Source organism: Sesamum indicum, linkage group LG1 (assembly GCF_000512975.1).
Source record: "Sesamum indicum cultivar Zhongzhi No. 13 linkage group LG1, S_indicum_v1.0, whole genome shotgun sequence".
Classification (NCBI taxonomy): Eukaryota; Viridiplantae; Streptophyta; class Magnoliopsida; order Lamiales; family Pedaliaceae; genus Sesamum; species Sesamum indicum.
In genome coordinates this window covers 8391890-8410502 of record NC_026145.1, presented here as the reverse complement: position 1 = coordinate 8410502, position 18613 = coordinate 8391890, and the positions used below count along the sequence as shown (strand labels likewise).

General features: G+C 32.4%; 2 protein-coding genes across 4 annotated transcripts; both read left to right on the top strand.

The window, feature by feature from the left end:
- LOC105158636 (ethylene-responsive transcription factor ERF061-like) lies at positions 5290-6746 on the top strand. The gene has a single exon (XM_011075454.2). It carries the CDS (start codon positions 5624-5626, stop codon positions 6515-6517), a length of 894 nt encoding a protein of 297 aa, XP_011073756.1. The 5' UTR covers positions 5290-5623; the 3' UTR covers positions 6518-6746.
- Positions 12566-16659, top strand: LOC105158621 (probable polygalacturonase). 3 transcript variants are annotated; one of them, XM_020696359.1, is made up of 6 exons: positions 12566-12644; positions 12989-13718; positions 14199-14319; positions 14622-14796; positions 15138-15208; positions 15891-16659. In XM_020696359.1, the coding sequence occupies exons 2-6, from the start codon at positions 13377-13379 to the stop codon at positions 16529-16531; spliced, it is 1350 nt and encodes a 449-aa protein (XP_020552018.1). In that variant the 5' UTR covers positions 12566-12644; positions 12989-13376; the 3' UTR covers positions 16532-16659. The 3 variants fall into 3 exon arrangements, with proteins under 3 accessions (XP_020552018.1, XP_011073737.1, XP_011073743.1); XM_011075435.2 differs by lacking the exon at positions 12566-12644 and adding an exon at positions 12687-12788; XM_011075441.2 differs by lacking the exon at positions 12566-12644 and adding an exon at positions 12693-12788 and having other exon boundaries at positions 13371-13718.

The window sequence follows — 18613 nt, the reverse complement described above, 5'->3', positions numbered from 1 at the left end:
TTCCCCCCCCCCCCCCAAAAAAAAAAAAAGAAAAAGAAAAAACATAGACTAAGATTTGAGTGAATTAGTTGGAAAATAATTAAGGGGACGCGATTGAGTAATCTTGAATTAATTAATTTGAGATGGAATGTGCTAGGAACCTTTTTTTTTTTAATAATATAAATATATTTTTGAAAAATAAATGACATTATTAATGATCACTCTTGGTGTACTACTTTTTAGGACAATGGAATAATTAAATATACTTTAATTTTTAATTCTTGAATAATTACACTCCCTTTGCTATTCTGAAATTTAGTGTAATCACACGTAAATTTTTTATGGTTTGAAAAATTATATTCAGTACTCTTGAGTTTTGATTTTATCTAACAAATAAGTTCTTCCATTAGACAAAATTTATCGAATTTGATGATATTAATAAAAAGATCATATAAGAGTTCATATCACCCCCTCTTCTGATTGACTTATTACTGATTTATTGTATGTCAAATAAATAATTTTGTAGTCAAATTACCTTTATACATCTTTACAGGTTAATGCATGTGAGACAGTATATCTTCATCGTTATAAGGATAGTTTAGTTATATAAGATTTGTTTGACCTTTAATAAATCAGTAATAAGTTAGTCGAGGTAAACATCAATTTGCATTCAATTTTTTTTGTTAATATCAACAAAACCAGTGAATTTCGACTAACGGAAGGACATATTTGTTAAACAGAAGCAAATCTCATAAATGGTAGATGTAATTTTTCAAACCTTATGGGAGGGGAATGTAATTATCCCTTCAATTTTTATTTGTAATTATTATTTGACTAGTCAAAGTATACATTTAATAATAAGACTAAGATTTAATGAAAAATAATTGAGGTGCAATTAATTAAAAGCAGTCAAGTAATTGTTCATAATTAATTAGAGATGGAACTATATGTGCTAGTACTAGGAGAGGTATAATTACAAGATTAATTAGGCAATATATTAATATTAAGTAAAAAAAAAAATCTACCAAATAATATCCAATTTGTGCAATATATTTATGGTAGGTTTGATATGGGATATATATATATATATATATTGGCATTAAATAAGTAGTGCAGGTCCTAATATTGCTATTTAATTGATAAGATTGAAGTTCGTAAATATAATAATTAAATAAAATTGAGTTCATGTTCTATTTACACTGGAAAAAGAATTACTATATAGCTAAAAATCATGATAAATGACTAGTATTAACTACGGTTAAATAAAATCGATGCAAAAAACTAATTTTTCCGTCATGAAAAATTATTTGCCACGACTAATTAAGAGCTACGAAGCCATGACAAATATTTTAATCCCCCACACGAAAACCTCGGTTGATAACTCTTGAATTGCCGTGGTTAATAATTATTTGCTCGACAATTTGTTACTAATCATAACAATTCATCGTAGTCAAATATTATAATTCTTCTAGTGCTACGGCCAGAAATCAATAATGCTGCCGCCCGCAAGGAGAGACGCCCAAAGCCTCACCGGTGCGTCGGCCACCCGCAAGGAGAGACGCCCAAAGCCTCACTGGTGCGTCGGCCACCCGTGGTGTGCCAATCCAATGATGAAAAGGTGGTTGAAGAAAAGGGTTTGAACTCTTATTCGAGAGAACATATTTTTATTATTAATTTTATTAAACATACAAATTATCAATACTCATTTATAATGTTATCAGTTAATTAATAATTACAATTAATTAACCACTGCAGATCAAAAAAATAATTTAAAAATAAATAAAAGGATGAATTACACCTTCGAAACTAATCATAATTATAAATATTTCATAAAATTATCTAACAAATACCATCTTCAATGGGTTATCATGAGAGAATATGTTAGATAATTATTAATTTCAGAAAAATATTTATACTTTTTCAAACAATATGCGGTATATATTTATAAGGGTAAATTATATTTTGCTATCCGAATTATGCACAGTTTTACACTTTTCTGTCAAGATTCCTTTTTTTATGTCAATTCAAATAATTTTGAACTTTGCCATATATGACTATTTGTCTGTTGATTTTTCTATCTGAAAAATATCATGTGATGTTTATGTGTGATAAATATCACACCGTATGACCCTTAAATATCTGCATGTGATATTTTTTGATAATAAAATTAAATATCACATGTACACTGCATGTGATGTTTTTTTTTTATAAAAAGGATTGATTGAAAACAATTATAAATGATAAAGTACAAAATTTTATAAAATTGAGTGATAAATTGACACAAAATAAAAAATTAAAAATCAAGTATAAAAATAAATATAATTAACCCGATTTATAGTTAGCATAAGTAGCAAAGAGTCCGTTATGATTTGTTATAAATAAATCACATACATTAGTGAAATTGAAGCACATGACTTCAGTAACTTTGTCTATGCTCTGTGCAAGTGCTGCGGAAATAGAAAGCGGCACGTCGACGCGAAAACGGCGTCGTACATCTCCAAGTAAGTAAGGGAATCACGTTGAATTGGTCATGGGAAAAACATAATAAATACAAAAAAGAAAATCAAAACGCAATGCATAATTGAGGAAACGACACGCGGATGTGCAGTTGGGCAGTGAGTGGGGACCACCGCAAACCATGTCCTGCTACAAGACAAGATACACCTTTTTGGCTGGTCAAATAACTCTTTTTTCTGCACTCTGGACCAAATTTTGTCAAATTACCTTCTTGCCCTTTACCCAATTTTGAATATTTAAGGTCTCTTTATTTTTATAAATAATATGAATAATGAGATAAGATTGTACAAATGGTCATAAATGTGTTCATACTTAGGCTTATATCACACTTCTCTTATTATTAATTTCATATCATCCATTAAAAAATAGACTATTTTTCTACTTATTAATTGTGATTAATTAGTCCGATAACTTATCCTTACGCGTAGATTAAATTTATAAATGGCTAACCAAATTGAATTATTAATCATGATTATTACATTGTGATGTTTCGAGACTACAATTTTAATATTCAGATATTTTGGAGTTTTTTATGACTTGCAATATTTTATAAAGATACAAATATGATGGGATCAAATTAAGAAGGTTATGTACAAGTCACTGCGAAACTCCTTCAATAATTGACGAGGCATTAATATTTACCGTCAGTCTATATAAACAACTGCACTGCGTAGAGGAGAGAAAGACTTTGATTCAGATAGCAAATTGAGAGCTCTTTTCTAAATTTCGAAATTTAAGCCGACCCATGTCATTTTATCCTACCCTTGATCGTAACGCCAAAATCCAGAATAATTCGATTGAAAATTCTCTCTGAACTGTAATGCTCTGCAATGTTATCTATTTAGACCAACATATCATATTGTTGTTCTAGTGATAAGCGAACTGGAACCTTGTTACACTTGTTAGAAAGGGTTCGACACATCATGATATTGTTTGTGTGAATTATATAAGTTTGGTATTTGAATCCATAAGTCAATTTCAGAATATGAAAAAACTAGGGTCTATTATTGCAATTTAAATTAAATAATTTTGAGCTTAATTCCAAAGCTTTAATCAAGAAGATAATAGGCACATTTGCCTAACTCCACCTGCTATAGCTACCCACTAGTGTTGGTCATGTGTATATTATTGCTCTACCACACACCAATTTAGAAGCTAATAAAAAGTAAAAATACTTGACATTCTATATTAATGTGTTCAACTATATAAATATCCCAAAAATTGAAAAAATAAAATAAATTTAGAGCATGATCTTGTACTGATTTCAATTATATACATATCTGATTGATTATTGCGACTATTTTATGTATTATTCTTCTGTTCACTAGCTATATAGAGTACGATAATATTTTTTAAAATTACGATAATGATAATTGCTTCATCTTTTGTATTGTAGTCATCGTTAAAATTAAACGTTTTGTAACAATGACGAACTCTTATAATTACCCTTAAAAATATCGTAGATTTTTATAGAAATATTTTTAAATGCACTTATTTGATTATACTTCTGTATGTTCGATTATTTTTTTTTTCTAGCTATTTATATCATTTAACTTTATACTAAGCCCTTTTTATCATAAGAAAAAAAAATCATCCGAATTCTTTACAGCATATTTCAGGCGAAATTATAATCTAAACGTGATTCGGCCATGTTTAAAGTATTTTATATGGTAAGTATAATTCACTTACGATGTGATTACTGTATAGTTTAGAAAAAATAATCAATAAAATGACAAGTGTACCATACTTATTTTCATTGATTTTGACTTGAGTAAAAACATTAGAATAATTACACTCTCCTCCCTTGAGGTTTGATGTAATTATACGTAGATCCTCTATGATTTAAAAAATTACATCTAGAATCCCTGAAATTTGATTCGGTCTAACAAATAAGTCTACCACTTAGTCAAAATTTACTGAATTTTCTGATATTAACAAATATATATATATATATATATATATTTACCATCTATTGACTTATTACTCATTATTTTTATGATCAAATCATCCTTACACATCTTCACGCATTAATGCATGTAATGATGCATATCTTCACTGTTACAAGAGTAGTTTAGTAGAAAAAAAATTATTTGACCTACAATAAGTCAGTAATAAATCAACCAAGGGTAAATATCAATTTTCTTTCAACTTTTTATTAATATTAGCAAATTCAGTTAATTTTGACTGACGTGAGGACTTATTTGTTAGATGAAAGTAAACTTTAAGAATATTAGATATAATTTTTCAAACCATAGGAGACTTGGGTGTAATTACACCAAAATTTAGAGGATGGAAGTGTAATTATGCCAAAAATTTATCACCTCTCACATTAGAAAAAAAATGTGATTTTTCGCTACGGTAAATTATTTTAGGTAAAAAAAGAAAATCGTAACAAATACAAATCAACAATGGCTTTACAACGGCTATTGGTCGTTGTTTCTGCAGGTGTGGCTAAAACATTAGACGTGGCCAGAACCATGGCGTATGATTTCGGCAACGCTAAGAATCATGACGAATATTGATTAATCATGATAAATATTTAAGTTTTTGTTTTGATTTTATTTAATCATTATTAATAGTATTGATTTATCATAATTTTTAAATCGTGATTATTTATAATATAGCCAAAATTTATTTTTTTTTAAGTATCAATGGCAGAATAATCATTTTATAAGACCATGAAGGTAAAGTTTGAGGCCATAAATGTGAAGTGCTTACTTCCCACTGCCACAGCATGGAAAAAGAAGCAGAGGGCTTCCCTTACTCTTCAGCTATAAATACAGCAAAGATGAGATCAAAACCCCTCAGACCTCAGAAATCATTTTTTACCTAACACCTACAAAGAGCCCCCATATTTTCATCAAAGGCTCTCTTCTCTTTTTCTCTGAAAGCTGCTCTTCTTCATTACTGACTTCTCACTCTCCATCCTAATCTACTCACACGATCACCGTAGCATCTCTAGTTTTCTTGACCTAGTTTTCGTGTAATCTTCTGTTCTTGCAAGTTGTGTTCTTGTTTTTCTTTCTTAAATTCTTGTGAAACTTGAGGAAAAGGGACGGTTTTATCAGTGCCCTGTTTCTTCTTCCTCTGTTTTCTCCTGTTTTGATCAAGAAAACTACGAGGAACAATGGCCAGAATTCAAGAACCCGCTGCGTTCAACGCTGGGAATGCTTCTCATATTGGGTTATCTCTGTCGCAGCTGATTTTGAGCAGTAATTCAAACACTTTGGACACGATTTTCTCACACTGTGAGCAATCGGGCCCGGAGACTGGCCCGTTTTCGGAGCCTCTGGGCTCGTCGGTGTACCTCAGGCAAAGAGATTTGGTTCACCAATTCTCCGGCGGAAATGGAGGAAGCCCTTCGATTCTTCCAAGAGCTTCTTCCTTCACAAGCCCGATTCATGGGCCGGGTCCATTTTTCAGCCCGAGCAAGACCAAGCTGTACAGAGGGGTGCGGCAGAGGCACTGGGGCAAGTGGGTGGCGGAGATAAGACTGCCGCAGAACAGGATAAGAGTCTGGCTGGGCACCTACGAGACGGCGGAAGCAGCCGCCTACGCTTACGACAGGGCGGCGTACAAGCTGCGTGGGGAGTACGCCCGCCTCAATTTCCCGAACCTGCGTGACCCCGCCAGGTTGGGGCTGGGCGACGGCGCCCGACTCGACGCGTTGAAGAACGCCGTGGACGCGAAGATTCAGGCAATATGGCAGAAGGTGAAGAGGGAGAAGAAAGCCCGCAGAGCTCCCAAGAAATCACAAGGCAAAAGCAATAGTAACAGCAATTCTGACAGTAAAGCAGCGGTGAAGACGGCGGATTCATCCGTGTCGTCGGTGGTGAATGCTGAGAGTTTGAGCGGCAGCGTTTCAGAAGATGAGTTCTGGAGAGGCGGGGGGTCTGTTTCAAACGAGTGGTGTCCGGCGGCGGAGGTGGTGGGAGAGATGGAGATGGAGATGGATGGGTGCTCGCTAGCTCGGGTGCCGTCGTTCGACCCGGATTTGATTTGGGAAGTTCTTGCGAATTAGAAGGCGTGAAGGAGAAAATGAATTCTTGATAGGTAAGAGATTTTGGGGAAGAATGTCTGAGTTGAGTGGATGTGGTGATGGTGGTAATAAATGTGAGTTCGTGTGGATTTGGGGTGTGAAGCTTTCTCCTTGTGGATCCATTTTACTCCAACAATTTAGGAAGTTTTTAGTTCTATATGGTAAATCATAAGTGGTTTCTTTTTTAAGTAAATCACAAAGTTTTTAAACATATATATAAGTCATCATTGTATTATTATATATTAATGTTTGTATCAATATAATATAAAATAATTTTTTTAAGAAAAATATCTGCATATTCGACTATTCTTGAATTTATGATTTTGAATTTGTTCATGAGACATCAATTTTGTTATATTTTAATTATTTTTAGAATCCAAAATTATTTATTTAAATATTTTAATTTTTGTTGGCAAATGGTGTAAAGCTAAATGATGCAGTAATTATAAAGATCATGGGGTAAAAGGTGATGGTGCACCACGTTAAAGCTATGTTTGGCGAGTCGAATTTATCCAACTAATTTCTGAGCTCATGTGTTGATGATGCCTTCTCGTGATGAATAAAGCTTTGTAAGGTGAAATTTTGTGGTCCAAACGGGCGTTGTGAGTCTAAAAATATGTATGGGTTGGAAGTGGTTTTGCCTACTTGGCCTTGACAACACAATGGCAATAACCTCCATAGGGCATCCCTTCTTTTCACGTCGAATAGAAGTGGTTTTTACGTGTATATAATAAATAATATTATATTTTAAAATATATAATAAAATTAAAATAAAATATATTAATTGGATAGTTATTTTAGTATATAGTTTAAAAAGTTGAATAAGTAGTTATTTACTTTATCAGTTGAATGGTATTTTGAAAATCACAAAAAAATTGGTACAATAGTATTAAAATCGTTAATTTGTGTCGATGACGCTTCTTTTCTTTATAATAGTATACCTAAGGATGCTGTAATAATCCCAAATTTAAAAAATTTACTAAGACTATATTTAGATGAAACTATTTGAATTTCTAAGAAATAGAAAAAAAAAAATCAAACAATCTTATGTAGAAAATAATTTAACATCCATCAATATTTCATAAAATATAATCCATAACAAGAATTGAAGGATTTGAGATCATTGAATTAGGTATTTAAAATTCATACTTTCAAATATATCAAACTAAAAAAAAAAAAAAAAAAAAAAAAAAGAGTTTTCGCTATACTATAAATGACCATGGCTTAAAAAACGTGGTAAATTACTACAATTAACCACACTTGCAGAAACAACAGGTAATAACTGTTGCGAAACTGTGATTAATTTATATTTATCATGATTTTTTTAATTATAATAATTAACCGTAGTAGAAAATTATATTTTTTCTAACGACATAAACACAGAATTTGCTTTTCCCCATTATTTTCCACATGGACTTTTTCTTCTTGTTTCGACAAGTAATCCGATGTTGTGAATCATATTTTAAGTGATCTTTGAGCGTTGATCATCTGAGTAGGATAATGAAAAAAAGGGTGAATAGAAATTTACTTTATGTGATATTTAAAATGAGCATATTACCCCTTATTAAAAAAAATATAGCAATTTACCTTCTAATACTTTTTAAAATGAAGCAATTTACCTCCTGTACAGGGAGGTAAATTGCTTCATTTTAAAAATTATAAGGAGATAAATTGTTATATTTTAAAAAATACAGGGAGATAAATTATTATTTATTTTCATAAAGGGATAATTTGTTCATTTGCGATATCACAAGAGGATTGCTTGCATAAAAAATAACGAGAATGCAACATAGATTCCACTGGGCTCAGAAAACAACTGTGGGACCTTAAAAAATACCCATTTTGCAGCCCAAATTGGCCCAATGGGCTGGCAAGTAATATTTGCTCCCAAATTATTCAGAATTACATTTGTGTCCACTGCCTGTTGGTAAAAGTTTTTATTTTTATTTATATTTTTAAAAAAATATTAATCTATATTTTTAAATAAATTAATATATTATAATATTTAATACGTAACACATCAGTGTTTATAAATCAAACAATAAATTCAAAGTAAATAAGAAAACAACATAATACTAAATATTTATATTCGTAGGACTCAAACTCATGATCTTTTGTCTATGAGATCTCAACCTCACCACTCAAGTAGGGAATAACTGGTACGAACTATTAGTAATAATTAACAATCAAATACGAAGTAAAGTGTGCATGTCCTATGTCGAAATGGTTGATGAGCTTATAACTTATAAGTTTTTTAAAATATTTCTTCAAATTAATCATAAATTTATCACCATAATCTTATTTTATTTAAAAACTTTATAATCTTATTTTTAAAATAAAATCGAACGTCTTATAAACTTAAAATAATATTCTATAAGATATATAAGTTTATGATATTTTTTAATAAGTTAGCCAAACACCCTCTAAAATCAACTTTTATTTTACTATGAACAATTCCTTAATCAATGCCAAAATATTAAATAAAATTTTCTTTCTCGTAATCTAAAAGTTTAAATTGAATGATTATTTAATATGATATCATAAACCAAACGGAATAAAAGACGGGTTTTGAAATAAGACCATCACATATTCATGAAAAAAGAATTTCACGTATTAAATATTCCATGAAAAAAATTGAATTTTAAAAATTCAAATACCAAGAGGATGAATTAGATATATTGAATATTAAATTATTCATATTTTTAGTGATTTTTATTTTTTAAATAAAGTAATCATTCAACATCGATAACGACATCTACCGACAAGTGATTTTTCTAAAAAAATTTGAACGTTATAGCAAAATAAAAAATGAGTATTATTTGTTAAAATAAAGCGAAAAAGTAAATTAAAGTTAAAAAAAAAATATTGATATCCCCTCTTAATTTTCTTTCAAAAGCCCAAAGACAAAGAGTGGGCCCCTCAAACAGCTCAGCAAGCCCAACTTTGCTGGCCTATGAGCAAAGTACTAAGTCTATGATTTCTGTATTTATATTAACCTGACATGATCTACAAACAAATCAGATTCAATAGGATGACTCGTGAAACAACATAGATTCTATGTCATATGAACTCTCCACGTCTCCTGTCAAATCATACTAATAAATCTCCAACTATTTTCCTCTATATTAATCGAGTCAAAACTCATTCAAATCATCATATCTCTGTCCAAATAAGTTCAGATTCCATTCCAATCTTTTTGTTACTTAGCTAATACATCTTTCCAATGGTATGCATATCAGCATAACAAATTCTCAAATTTTACTCCAGAACTGTCTATCAATACAAGTCATGGTGCAATCAAATTGGTAATTTTGATCACGCAGATTTTCTACTTTTACTCTCTCACGAAACAACAAGGCTACGAGCTCCCTGCTCATTTTTTGCACTCCACACACTTATTTTCACTCAGTTTCAATATTTTAACTCCACAGTGTAATTTTTTTACATTATTTCGAGTATTTTCATATTCTTTTTCAGTAAATCTAGTTACTGAATTAAGCATCAAAGTGCTAATCTCGATTTTACAGATTAGTCCTCCCTTGATATTAGGACTTTCAAGATTCTTCAACCATTATAGTACCGCGTGACTTTAATGCGCATCATATATATTCATACATTAATTAAAGCTACTTAATTTATATTTTTCAATCGGAATAATATAAGATATGTACCAAATAACATACAAAAAATTTGAAATATGAAATAGTTAAAATTGTAAAATTTGATGATATTAAATTATTCAAATTACTTAAAATCTCCAATATTAATTTGAGACATGTATATTAAAAAAAAATAAATTAAAGGGGACATATAAATTAAATTTATTATAATAAGCGTAAAGTAGTACAAAATAAAATAACACCATAATATATTTAGCTTTTAGCTCAAAAACATTTCTTTTAACAGTATTAAAAACAAAAAATTAACATTTTAAATATTTCAAAATTATATATTGAAAGCACTTTTTCAAAAATCACCCATAAAATTCTCTTAAAGTGATTTGTTGATTTTGTGTGTGTGGTAGGTTTTTTCTAGTATGATTACAGGGCCCCCTCCCACCAATTTCTCTTCCCACATTGATGACTGATGAGGCATTAGATGGGTATAACTCTAAACTCTCTTGTCCCAGCTATACACTTTTACCAGTATAAAATTATCTGACTTTTAAAATTAAAATAGACAATATCTTACGTAATAGAGTACCAATTACGTCGCGTTGTACCATAAATTAATATGGATCAATTATTGAGACAAATTATCGCGCTCTCTAACTCTCGTTCGTACTCACCTTATGTTATGCCATCTTAATGAATACATATTTATCTGAAATTATTAAGAGGGTGTTTGGCTAAATTTATCTGAAAATTTTTATAAACCCATTCATCTTATAACTTATTTTTTGAGCTCATAAGAGGTTAGATTTAATTTTAAAAATAAATTTATAAAGTATTGTTTGGATAAAAACAAGATTATACAGCATATAAGATGTTAGTACTGATAAATTTGTAATTTAATTTGATAAAACTTATTCAGATCTTAGAAATAAATTGACGACTCCTTACTTTTGAAAAGCTAATTATAAGCTCGTAAGTTCTTATTTTTAAATCTTATAAGATTTTTCTTAAATTTATCAAATATTTTTTAATATATTATAAATTTTCAAACATCTTATAAAATATTTTGAAGCGCTTATAAGGTTTGGTAGGCCTTTGAAAGGAAATTTATGACTTCAATCTTCAGTATTCTCTTCATATATTTATATAGTTTTTATATATAAATTGATTATATAGAAATAATATTTATATTATATTAAAATTATTATTTTATATTTAATTAATAAATATTATAATTCTTTATGATAGGTACTATTGTTTGAGTATTCAAAAGGATATGTTGTGTTATGTTTGTCTTAAATTAATGGGATAATTACATTTACACTTCCTGATTTATAATTTATTTGCACAAATTATCCATATCTTCTAAAAAAATATACATATATCCATCAGAAACGTCAATATTATTTGCATAAACCACCCATATTTTTTAAAAAGTTACACCCCCCCCCAAAAAAAAGGCAAAATCATTACACAAACTACTCCTACTTTTAGGGGTTAGGATTGATTTTTGTAATTATACAAAAATATAGGTAGTTTATATAAATAGATTATAGATCAAGAGGTATAAATGTAATTATCCTTAAATTAAGTGAAGATAAGTTTGTGAATATACACACATTCATGATGTCAAGACGTTTGGTGGAGCTAAGCGTATGTCTTGATTTCTCTTTTGATTTCTACGTGGTTAGATTTTAAATTTTGCCTACAATAAGTTAGCAATAAGAATTCAGACAACCACACATGGCGCAGACGAGTTGAAACAAAAGAGTATTGTTATTTTAATTTTTTTAATCAAAACCAAATCATTTTTCTAAGGAATATATTTTAGAGGGTGAATATTATTATAAACATATGGAATAATTACACTTTCTTCTTCTAAACTTTGATATAATTACACTTAAATCCTCGTGATTTAAAAAATTATATCTAGTACCAATGAAATTTGTTTCAGCTTAAAAAAATAAGTTACTTTGTGAGTCAAAATTGCAGGATACTGATATTAACAAAAAAAACTGGATAAAAATTTATATTTATCTCGATTAACTTATTTCACATTATTGCAAATAAAAAAAAATTATGACTAGATTATCCTTACATATTTTCATGAATTAATGTATGTAATGAGGTATATTACCCATTATAAGGGTAATTTAATCAGATAAAATTTATTTGACATGTAATAAGTCAGTAATAAGTTTGTCTAATTAAGAATATTAAATATGTAGATGAGCAAAAGAAATATAAATTAGTATAAAGAGTAGAAAGAATAAATCCGACAACAGTCACGGCGTCAATCCGACATCCCCCACTTCTATCAAAAAATCAGACATCCCTCAGACCCCGAGAACTATCCGTTAATTTATTACTCGTTTCCTACAAGTTAAAAAATAAGAGAGAGATGCTCAGTTCCGCTTAAATCTCTCTCTCTCTCTCTCTGGAGAAGTGAAGACAACCACTTGCAGACAAAGCAAAATTTCTGCTTGCAACTTCAGGTAGCTTTGCACACTACACACACACACACTTGTGTTTGCGTGAGAGAGAGATGCTCAGTTCCGCTTAAATCTCTCTCTCTCTCTCTCTGGAGAAGTGAAGACAACCACTTGCAGACAAAGCAAAATTTCTGCTTGCAACTTCAGGTAGCTTTGCACACTACACACACACACACTTGTGTTTGCGTGAGTGTTTTTCGTTTGAGTAATTTTTGTTCACTTCTCTGTGTTTTCTTCTCCCTTTTCTGCCATAGCTTTCTAAGTTGTTTCTACGTTTTGCTGCGGTTATTTTCTCTATTTGATATCTCATTCCTTTTGGTTTTGCTCATTTTTTCTTTGTATCGCAGATTTTCTGTATAATCATTGTAGGAGATCCGTGTTTGGAGTTTTCTCGTTGGATCATTTTCCAGATCTCACTTTTCTGTATGGAGATTTAATAATAGGATTTCGTTCTGTGTTTTTCTGCGTTATAATGCCTTTGTAGAAGCAGAATACAAGGAAACACTCTTTTGTACTCTTTTGCTTGTACTCAACTGCAAAATCGCTGCCATAATCCGAATTTAGCAACTGCATTAACCACAAATTATTGGTTATTGCTAATTATTGTCGGCGAAATCCAACTCTACAGAATACTTCTTTTTTGTTGCCTTCTGTTTGTTTTTTCTTCACCAAATCCACTTATTTTCCACCAATTGTTCTGAGGTTCTCCTTCTCTGGATTCAAAATCAGATCAAGATGAGCTGCCTTGATTTTTCAATTTTCGTGTGCTTTGGAATTATAGTACTCTTGATAAATTGCTTGGCGTTGGCAAATGCCGAGGAGGTAACGTGCTCGGGGATTGTGCCAATGAGGTATCGTGATGATAAGATATCGATCACGGATTTTGGAGGAGTGGGTGATGGAGTGACTCTGAACACAAAAGCTTTTAAGGAAGCAATATACAGAATTGAGCATTTGCACAGGAGAGGTGGTACTCTTCTTTACGTTCCTCCTGGGGAGTATTTAACTGGACCCTTTAATCTCACTAGCCACATGACTCTGTACTTGGCCAGAGGTGCTGTTATCAAAGCCACAGTGGTATTATAATCGACCCTTCATCATCTTAATTTGAAATTGTGTTCTACGTTTTATTTACTAGTTGAAAAAGCTTGTGATGATTCGACATATCTTGATTTTTATCATTGTCTTGCATATGTTAGTAGGTATCAGGCATTGAGTTGTAAGATGTATCTGCCTCTGGTGTAGGTGAATGTTTTCTTATGTTGTGGGGCTTTATTCAATTCTATTTTTACTGGAGGTTTGGCACAACCATAATGGAGTAATGTTTAAGTTCAGCATTCTAATTATCAGTCGATTTGATTGCTTCAAATGGACAAACTTAAAACTTCAGTTAGTATCTGCGTTTGGACCAAAGAATTAGAAAGTTTAATTATCTGTGCTTTGAAATGTATCTTGTTACGATAAATCAGGCTATTTGTCTTGATTAAGAGCAATCTCTACTTTACATGGTAATCCATGATTGTTTTGAACTGTATGTTTCCGTTTTCATTGCTGCAGGATACTGAGGAATGGCCCTTATTATCTCCCTTGCCTTCTTATGGAAGAGGGAGAGAATTACCTGGCGGAAGATATATGAGCTTCATACATGGAGATGGGCTCCATGATGTGATAATCACAGGTCAGTCTGAGAGAGATCATCTCATGGGCTGTGAACGTATGAGACAATACCTTTTAGACTTCAGAAGCAAAAATCTCAAGGAAATCTTTCAGATAATCATGAGGGTTTAACTGAAATTTTAATAGTGGTTTTCATGGATTAACACAATAGTGGTAATGATTAACCAAAATAATTTCATGATTTACTGGAATATGATACTGGAAGGACATTAAAGACCCAACAATTAACTTGAGTCATGTTTCTTAAGTGGAAATAGCTGACTTATTTTCATTCTTTTGTTCATATATTTGCTTTCTTTATAGGTGAAAATGGGACGATTGATGGCCAAGGTGACGTCTGGTGGAACATGTGGAGGCAAAGAACTCTGAAGTTTACCAGACCTAACCTGGTTGAATTGTTGAATTCCACAAGTATAATAATTTCCAATATAACTTTCAAGAACTCGCCCTTTTGGAACCTACACCCTGTATATTGCAGGTAATAACATCTATCTGCTATCATCTCACAACTTAGTAGCTGCTATGAGTTGTTTATAATGTGGAGAGTTACTTTTTCTTTTGTGGTTGTAAACTATCAAACACTTGTTATTCCCTGCTTAAAATGTTTGGAAAAGATTTTAATCAAGTGACATATAAATGCACATCTTAACCAGGGAATATTACATACTTTGTTGTTTTGCTTATTTCAAGTAGTAGAATATCAGGAATTTTAACAAAAAAGTATCATCCATTACACTATAATGCACTTGGTTTGGTTGTTATATTCCTGTTAGTGATATAGAGTTGACCTGGTTTTACTCATTCTTCTCCTGTTGGCAGCAATGTTGTTATAAATTATGCCACCATAGTGGCTCCTGCTGACTCTCCCAACACTGATGGAATTGATCCAGGTATGCTATAATGTAATATCCTTATCGCTTCAAGATTGATTCAGCCATAATTCATCACATAAAATGCCATAAATATTTATAGTTCACTTATAATTTTGTAAGAGAGGAAGTCAAGAGTATTTTAACTAGTGTTTCAATATGTAAAGCCCCCTGCTGTAATATATCAACAGAATTTGTGTTCTCTGTATCTTCTCAATTCTTCTTTACCCTTTTCCTCTTTAGATTGATGTTCATGCCACAGAAGTTCTTTTGGCCCATTAATTAATTGGGAAATCCTAGTTCAAACCAGATTCGGCTGAGGTATTAATGGCGACTGCATTAGTTGCCATGTGACTGGTTTGGTCAAGAATTTTTGTAATTTTAGATACTTGAATGTCACCTTTATATCTTTGGCTTAATAGGAACTTCTAGTTCGAATTAGGTGTGGTCAAATCCAACTAAATCATGTGCTACTGCATTCGCTTGTTTTGTAATTGATGTGCAGTATAGAAAGAGTGACCAATCATGTGGTATGTGCTCCTAACACTTGTGTAATTGGTTGGTTGTGGTTAAACCTAGTTTCACCAATATGTACGATGTCTTGTGTGATAAGGCATCATTAACAAAACTCTGTGGCCTTAGTTTAGATTCAGGTGCCCCTCTGGCATATACTGATATTTCTATCCTCATGATTTCCGGATAGACTCGAGCTCCCATGTATGCATCGAGGACTCCTACATATCGACAGGAGACGACCTAGTAGCCGTGAAGAGTGGATGGGACGAGTACGGAATTGCTTATGGTCGGCCTAGTCAGGATATAACAATTAGAAGGGTAACTGGGTCATCGCCCTTTGCTGGAATTGCTGTCGGAAGTGAAACATCCGGAGGTGTCGAGGACGTTCTAGCCGAGCACATAAACCTGTTCAATATGGGATTTGGCATTCATTTGAAGACAAACATCGGTAGAGGAGGTGTTATAAGAAACATCACAATATCAAATGTTTACATGGACAAAGCAAGAAAGGGAATAAAGATTTCGGGTGACGTTGGAGACCATCCAGACGAGAATTATAACCCGAAAGCACTTCCTGTTCTGAAGGATGTTAAAATTAAGGATGTATGGGGTGACAGAGTACAGCAACCTGGTCTGATTCGCGGTCTGAAGGATGCACCGTTTTCTGGGATCTGTCTCTCGAATATTAGCCTCGGTGGCGCCACAGGGCAGAGAGATTTGCCCTGGCAGTGTTCTGATGTAAGTGGAGGCGCGGTCCAAGTTAGCCCGCTGCCCTGTTCTGAACTAACCAGCAGCCAGCAAATTGGTGCATGCGCTTCTTCCTTCTGAGAATTATGAAAATTATTCATCTTTGTTCAACAATAATTAACGAGTAGTAATATTATGGTTATTACTTTGTAAGAATAGTTAAATTTACTCAGACTATTGTCTAAATATGAAGAAAACTTTTTTGCAAACTCTTGATTGTCCTTATTTCATGACCACAACCAAATTTCACACTCAAACCCATAATACCAAGAGATAGCAAAACAATATCCTCATGAATAAAATTCAAAATTAAACATGGAAAATCCTTATCCAAATTAAATTATGATATAAGTATTATGTGATTGGTTAATTTGTTTGATATATACCATTCATACCGCAATTGCATATAATTAATTCAGATTTAACTAAACTCGATTTAAATTAAAAATTTTCATTAAACATACTAATATGTTTATCTTTAATTTTCACTCACTGTCTCAAACTCAAACAAAACAAATGGAAACGTGAAATCTTCACAATCAAATAGAAAATAAAGCATATATGTGTATCTACATGAGGTTCATCTCCATCTCAAATGGATGCAGGATTATTTACAAACCACAACAATCCAATCACAATCGCCCCCACCCCACCCCACCCAAGAAAGAAGAAAACACACACACAGTGTGTGATAGCACGCATATATGAAGTGCTTTTATCTGTTAAACGCCAATATAGACAATCTTAGAAGTAATGGCCCAAGAACTTGCGAACCCGCTGCATGAAACCCCCGTTCTTCTGTTCATCTTCCTTCTCGTTCTCAAGCCCGAAATTCTTCATTTTCGCCAACGCCTTCAGCTTCTTCCTGTCAAACCCATAGTACCCAAACGCGCTCTTTACGCCTCCATCTTCATCGTCGTCGTCGTCATCATCACTGTCGCTGTCGTCATCATCACTGTCGCTGTCACTCGCTTCATCGTGGTGGTGCAGCGCCACCCACCGCCGACTGCCTCCGTGGATCATTTCCAAGTCGTCGAAGTCACTGTTCTCACCGGAGGGAACCATCATGTCGTCACCATAGGGAGTTTCCACGTGCTCCCTCGGTCTGGGTTCCAGTACTTCCAAGTGGTGGCGGTCGATCGGTTGAAAAGTTACTTCGGTCGAAGGTGCGGATGTTGAGGTGTCTGTGCCTGTGGCGGTAGCGGAGTCGTCGGCTTTGACGGCCTCAGTGGGGAGGCGGATGATGGCGTTGACAGAAAGGGGGAGGGCGACAGCAGTGGTGGCGTCATCGTTTTCCGACGGAGAGAAGGCAAGTGAGACGGCGAATAAGCAGAACAGAGCGACGGCGGTGGCGGTGAGTTTCGGCATAGTTAAGTATAACTTGGTGGTTGATTGGTGTTGAATAGAAGGGTGAGATAATTGGTGTAGGCATATGTGGTATCTGAAATAGGTGGGATGGGGGCAGTTGGGGCAGGAGGAAGAGGTGAGTTCCGGGCAGCAGGGCAAAGAGTGTGATGTTAGGTAACCTCAAGAACTTGGAAAACCTACATCCTAGGATTTGAGTTAAGGATGTTAGGTAATCATCAACATTCAATTTTCATTTCTATTATTTTTTTTTATGATATTTAATATATACTATATATTTTATTTTGGGGAAAAAAAATTCTATCTTAATATAAAAAACTTGATGAGCCCGATTGAATTTTTTATTTTAAATTTTATTATTTTTTTAATTCTATTTAATATGTTTATAATATTCTTTTAAATAAGACGCATGATATATTTCAATTGTCAAGTGAAATAGAAAATTAGGATTGGGCTAGGGAATTACAATGATGCTGGATCTTCGATGGCACTTATAATATGCCATATAATTATTTTAATAATTAAATTAGATTATAGTTTAAAAATAAGTGTATGCTGTTGATTAGCAATAGTATTTATAGTGAAAATATACAAGATACATCCTTATTTGCGATAAATAAAAAATCAATTGAATTGCTTAATGGGATAATTATATTTATATCACCTGATTTATGATTCTTTTTATACATATTATCCCTATCTTTAGCATAATTACAGAAATCACTTCTAACAGACAAAAAATAGGAGTAATTTGTGTAATGTGTTGACGTTTTTTTGAGTGTATGTGTACTTTTTTAA

Coding starts and splice junctions, on each gene's coding strand:
- LOC105158636 (XM_011075454.2), top strand. CDS start 5,624: ATGGCCAGAATTCAAGAACCCGCTGCGTTCAACGCTGGGAATGCTTCT.
- LOC105158621 (XM_020696359.1), top strand. CDS start 13,377: ATGAGCTGCCTTGATTTTTCAATTTTCGTGTGCTTTGGAATTATAGTA. Junction 13,719..14,198: donor CTGTTATCAAAGCCACAGTG/GTATTATAATCG, acceptor TCATTGCTGCAG/GATACTGAGGAATGGCCCTT. Junction 14,797..15,137: donor CTACACCCTGTATATTGCAG/GTAATAACATCT, acceptor TCCTGTTGGCAG/CAATGTTGTTATAAATTATG.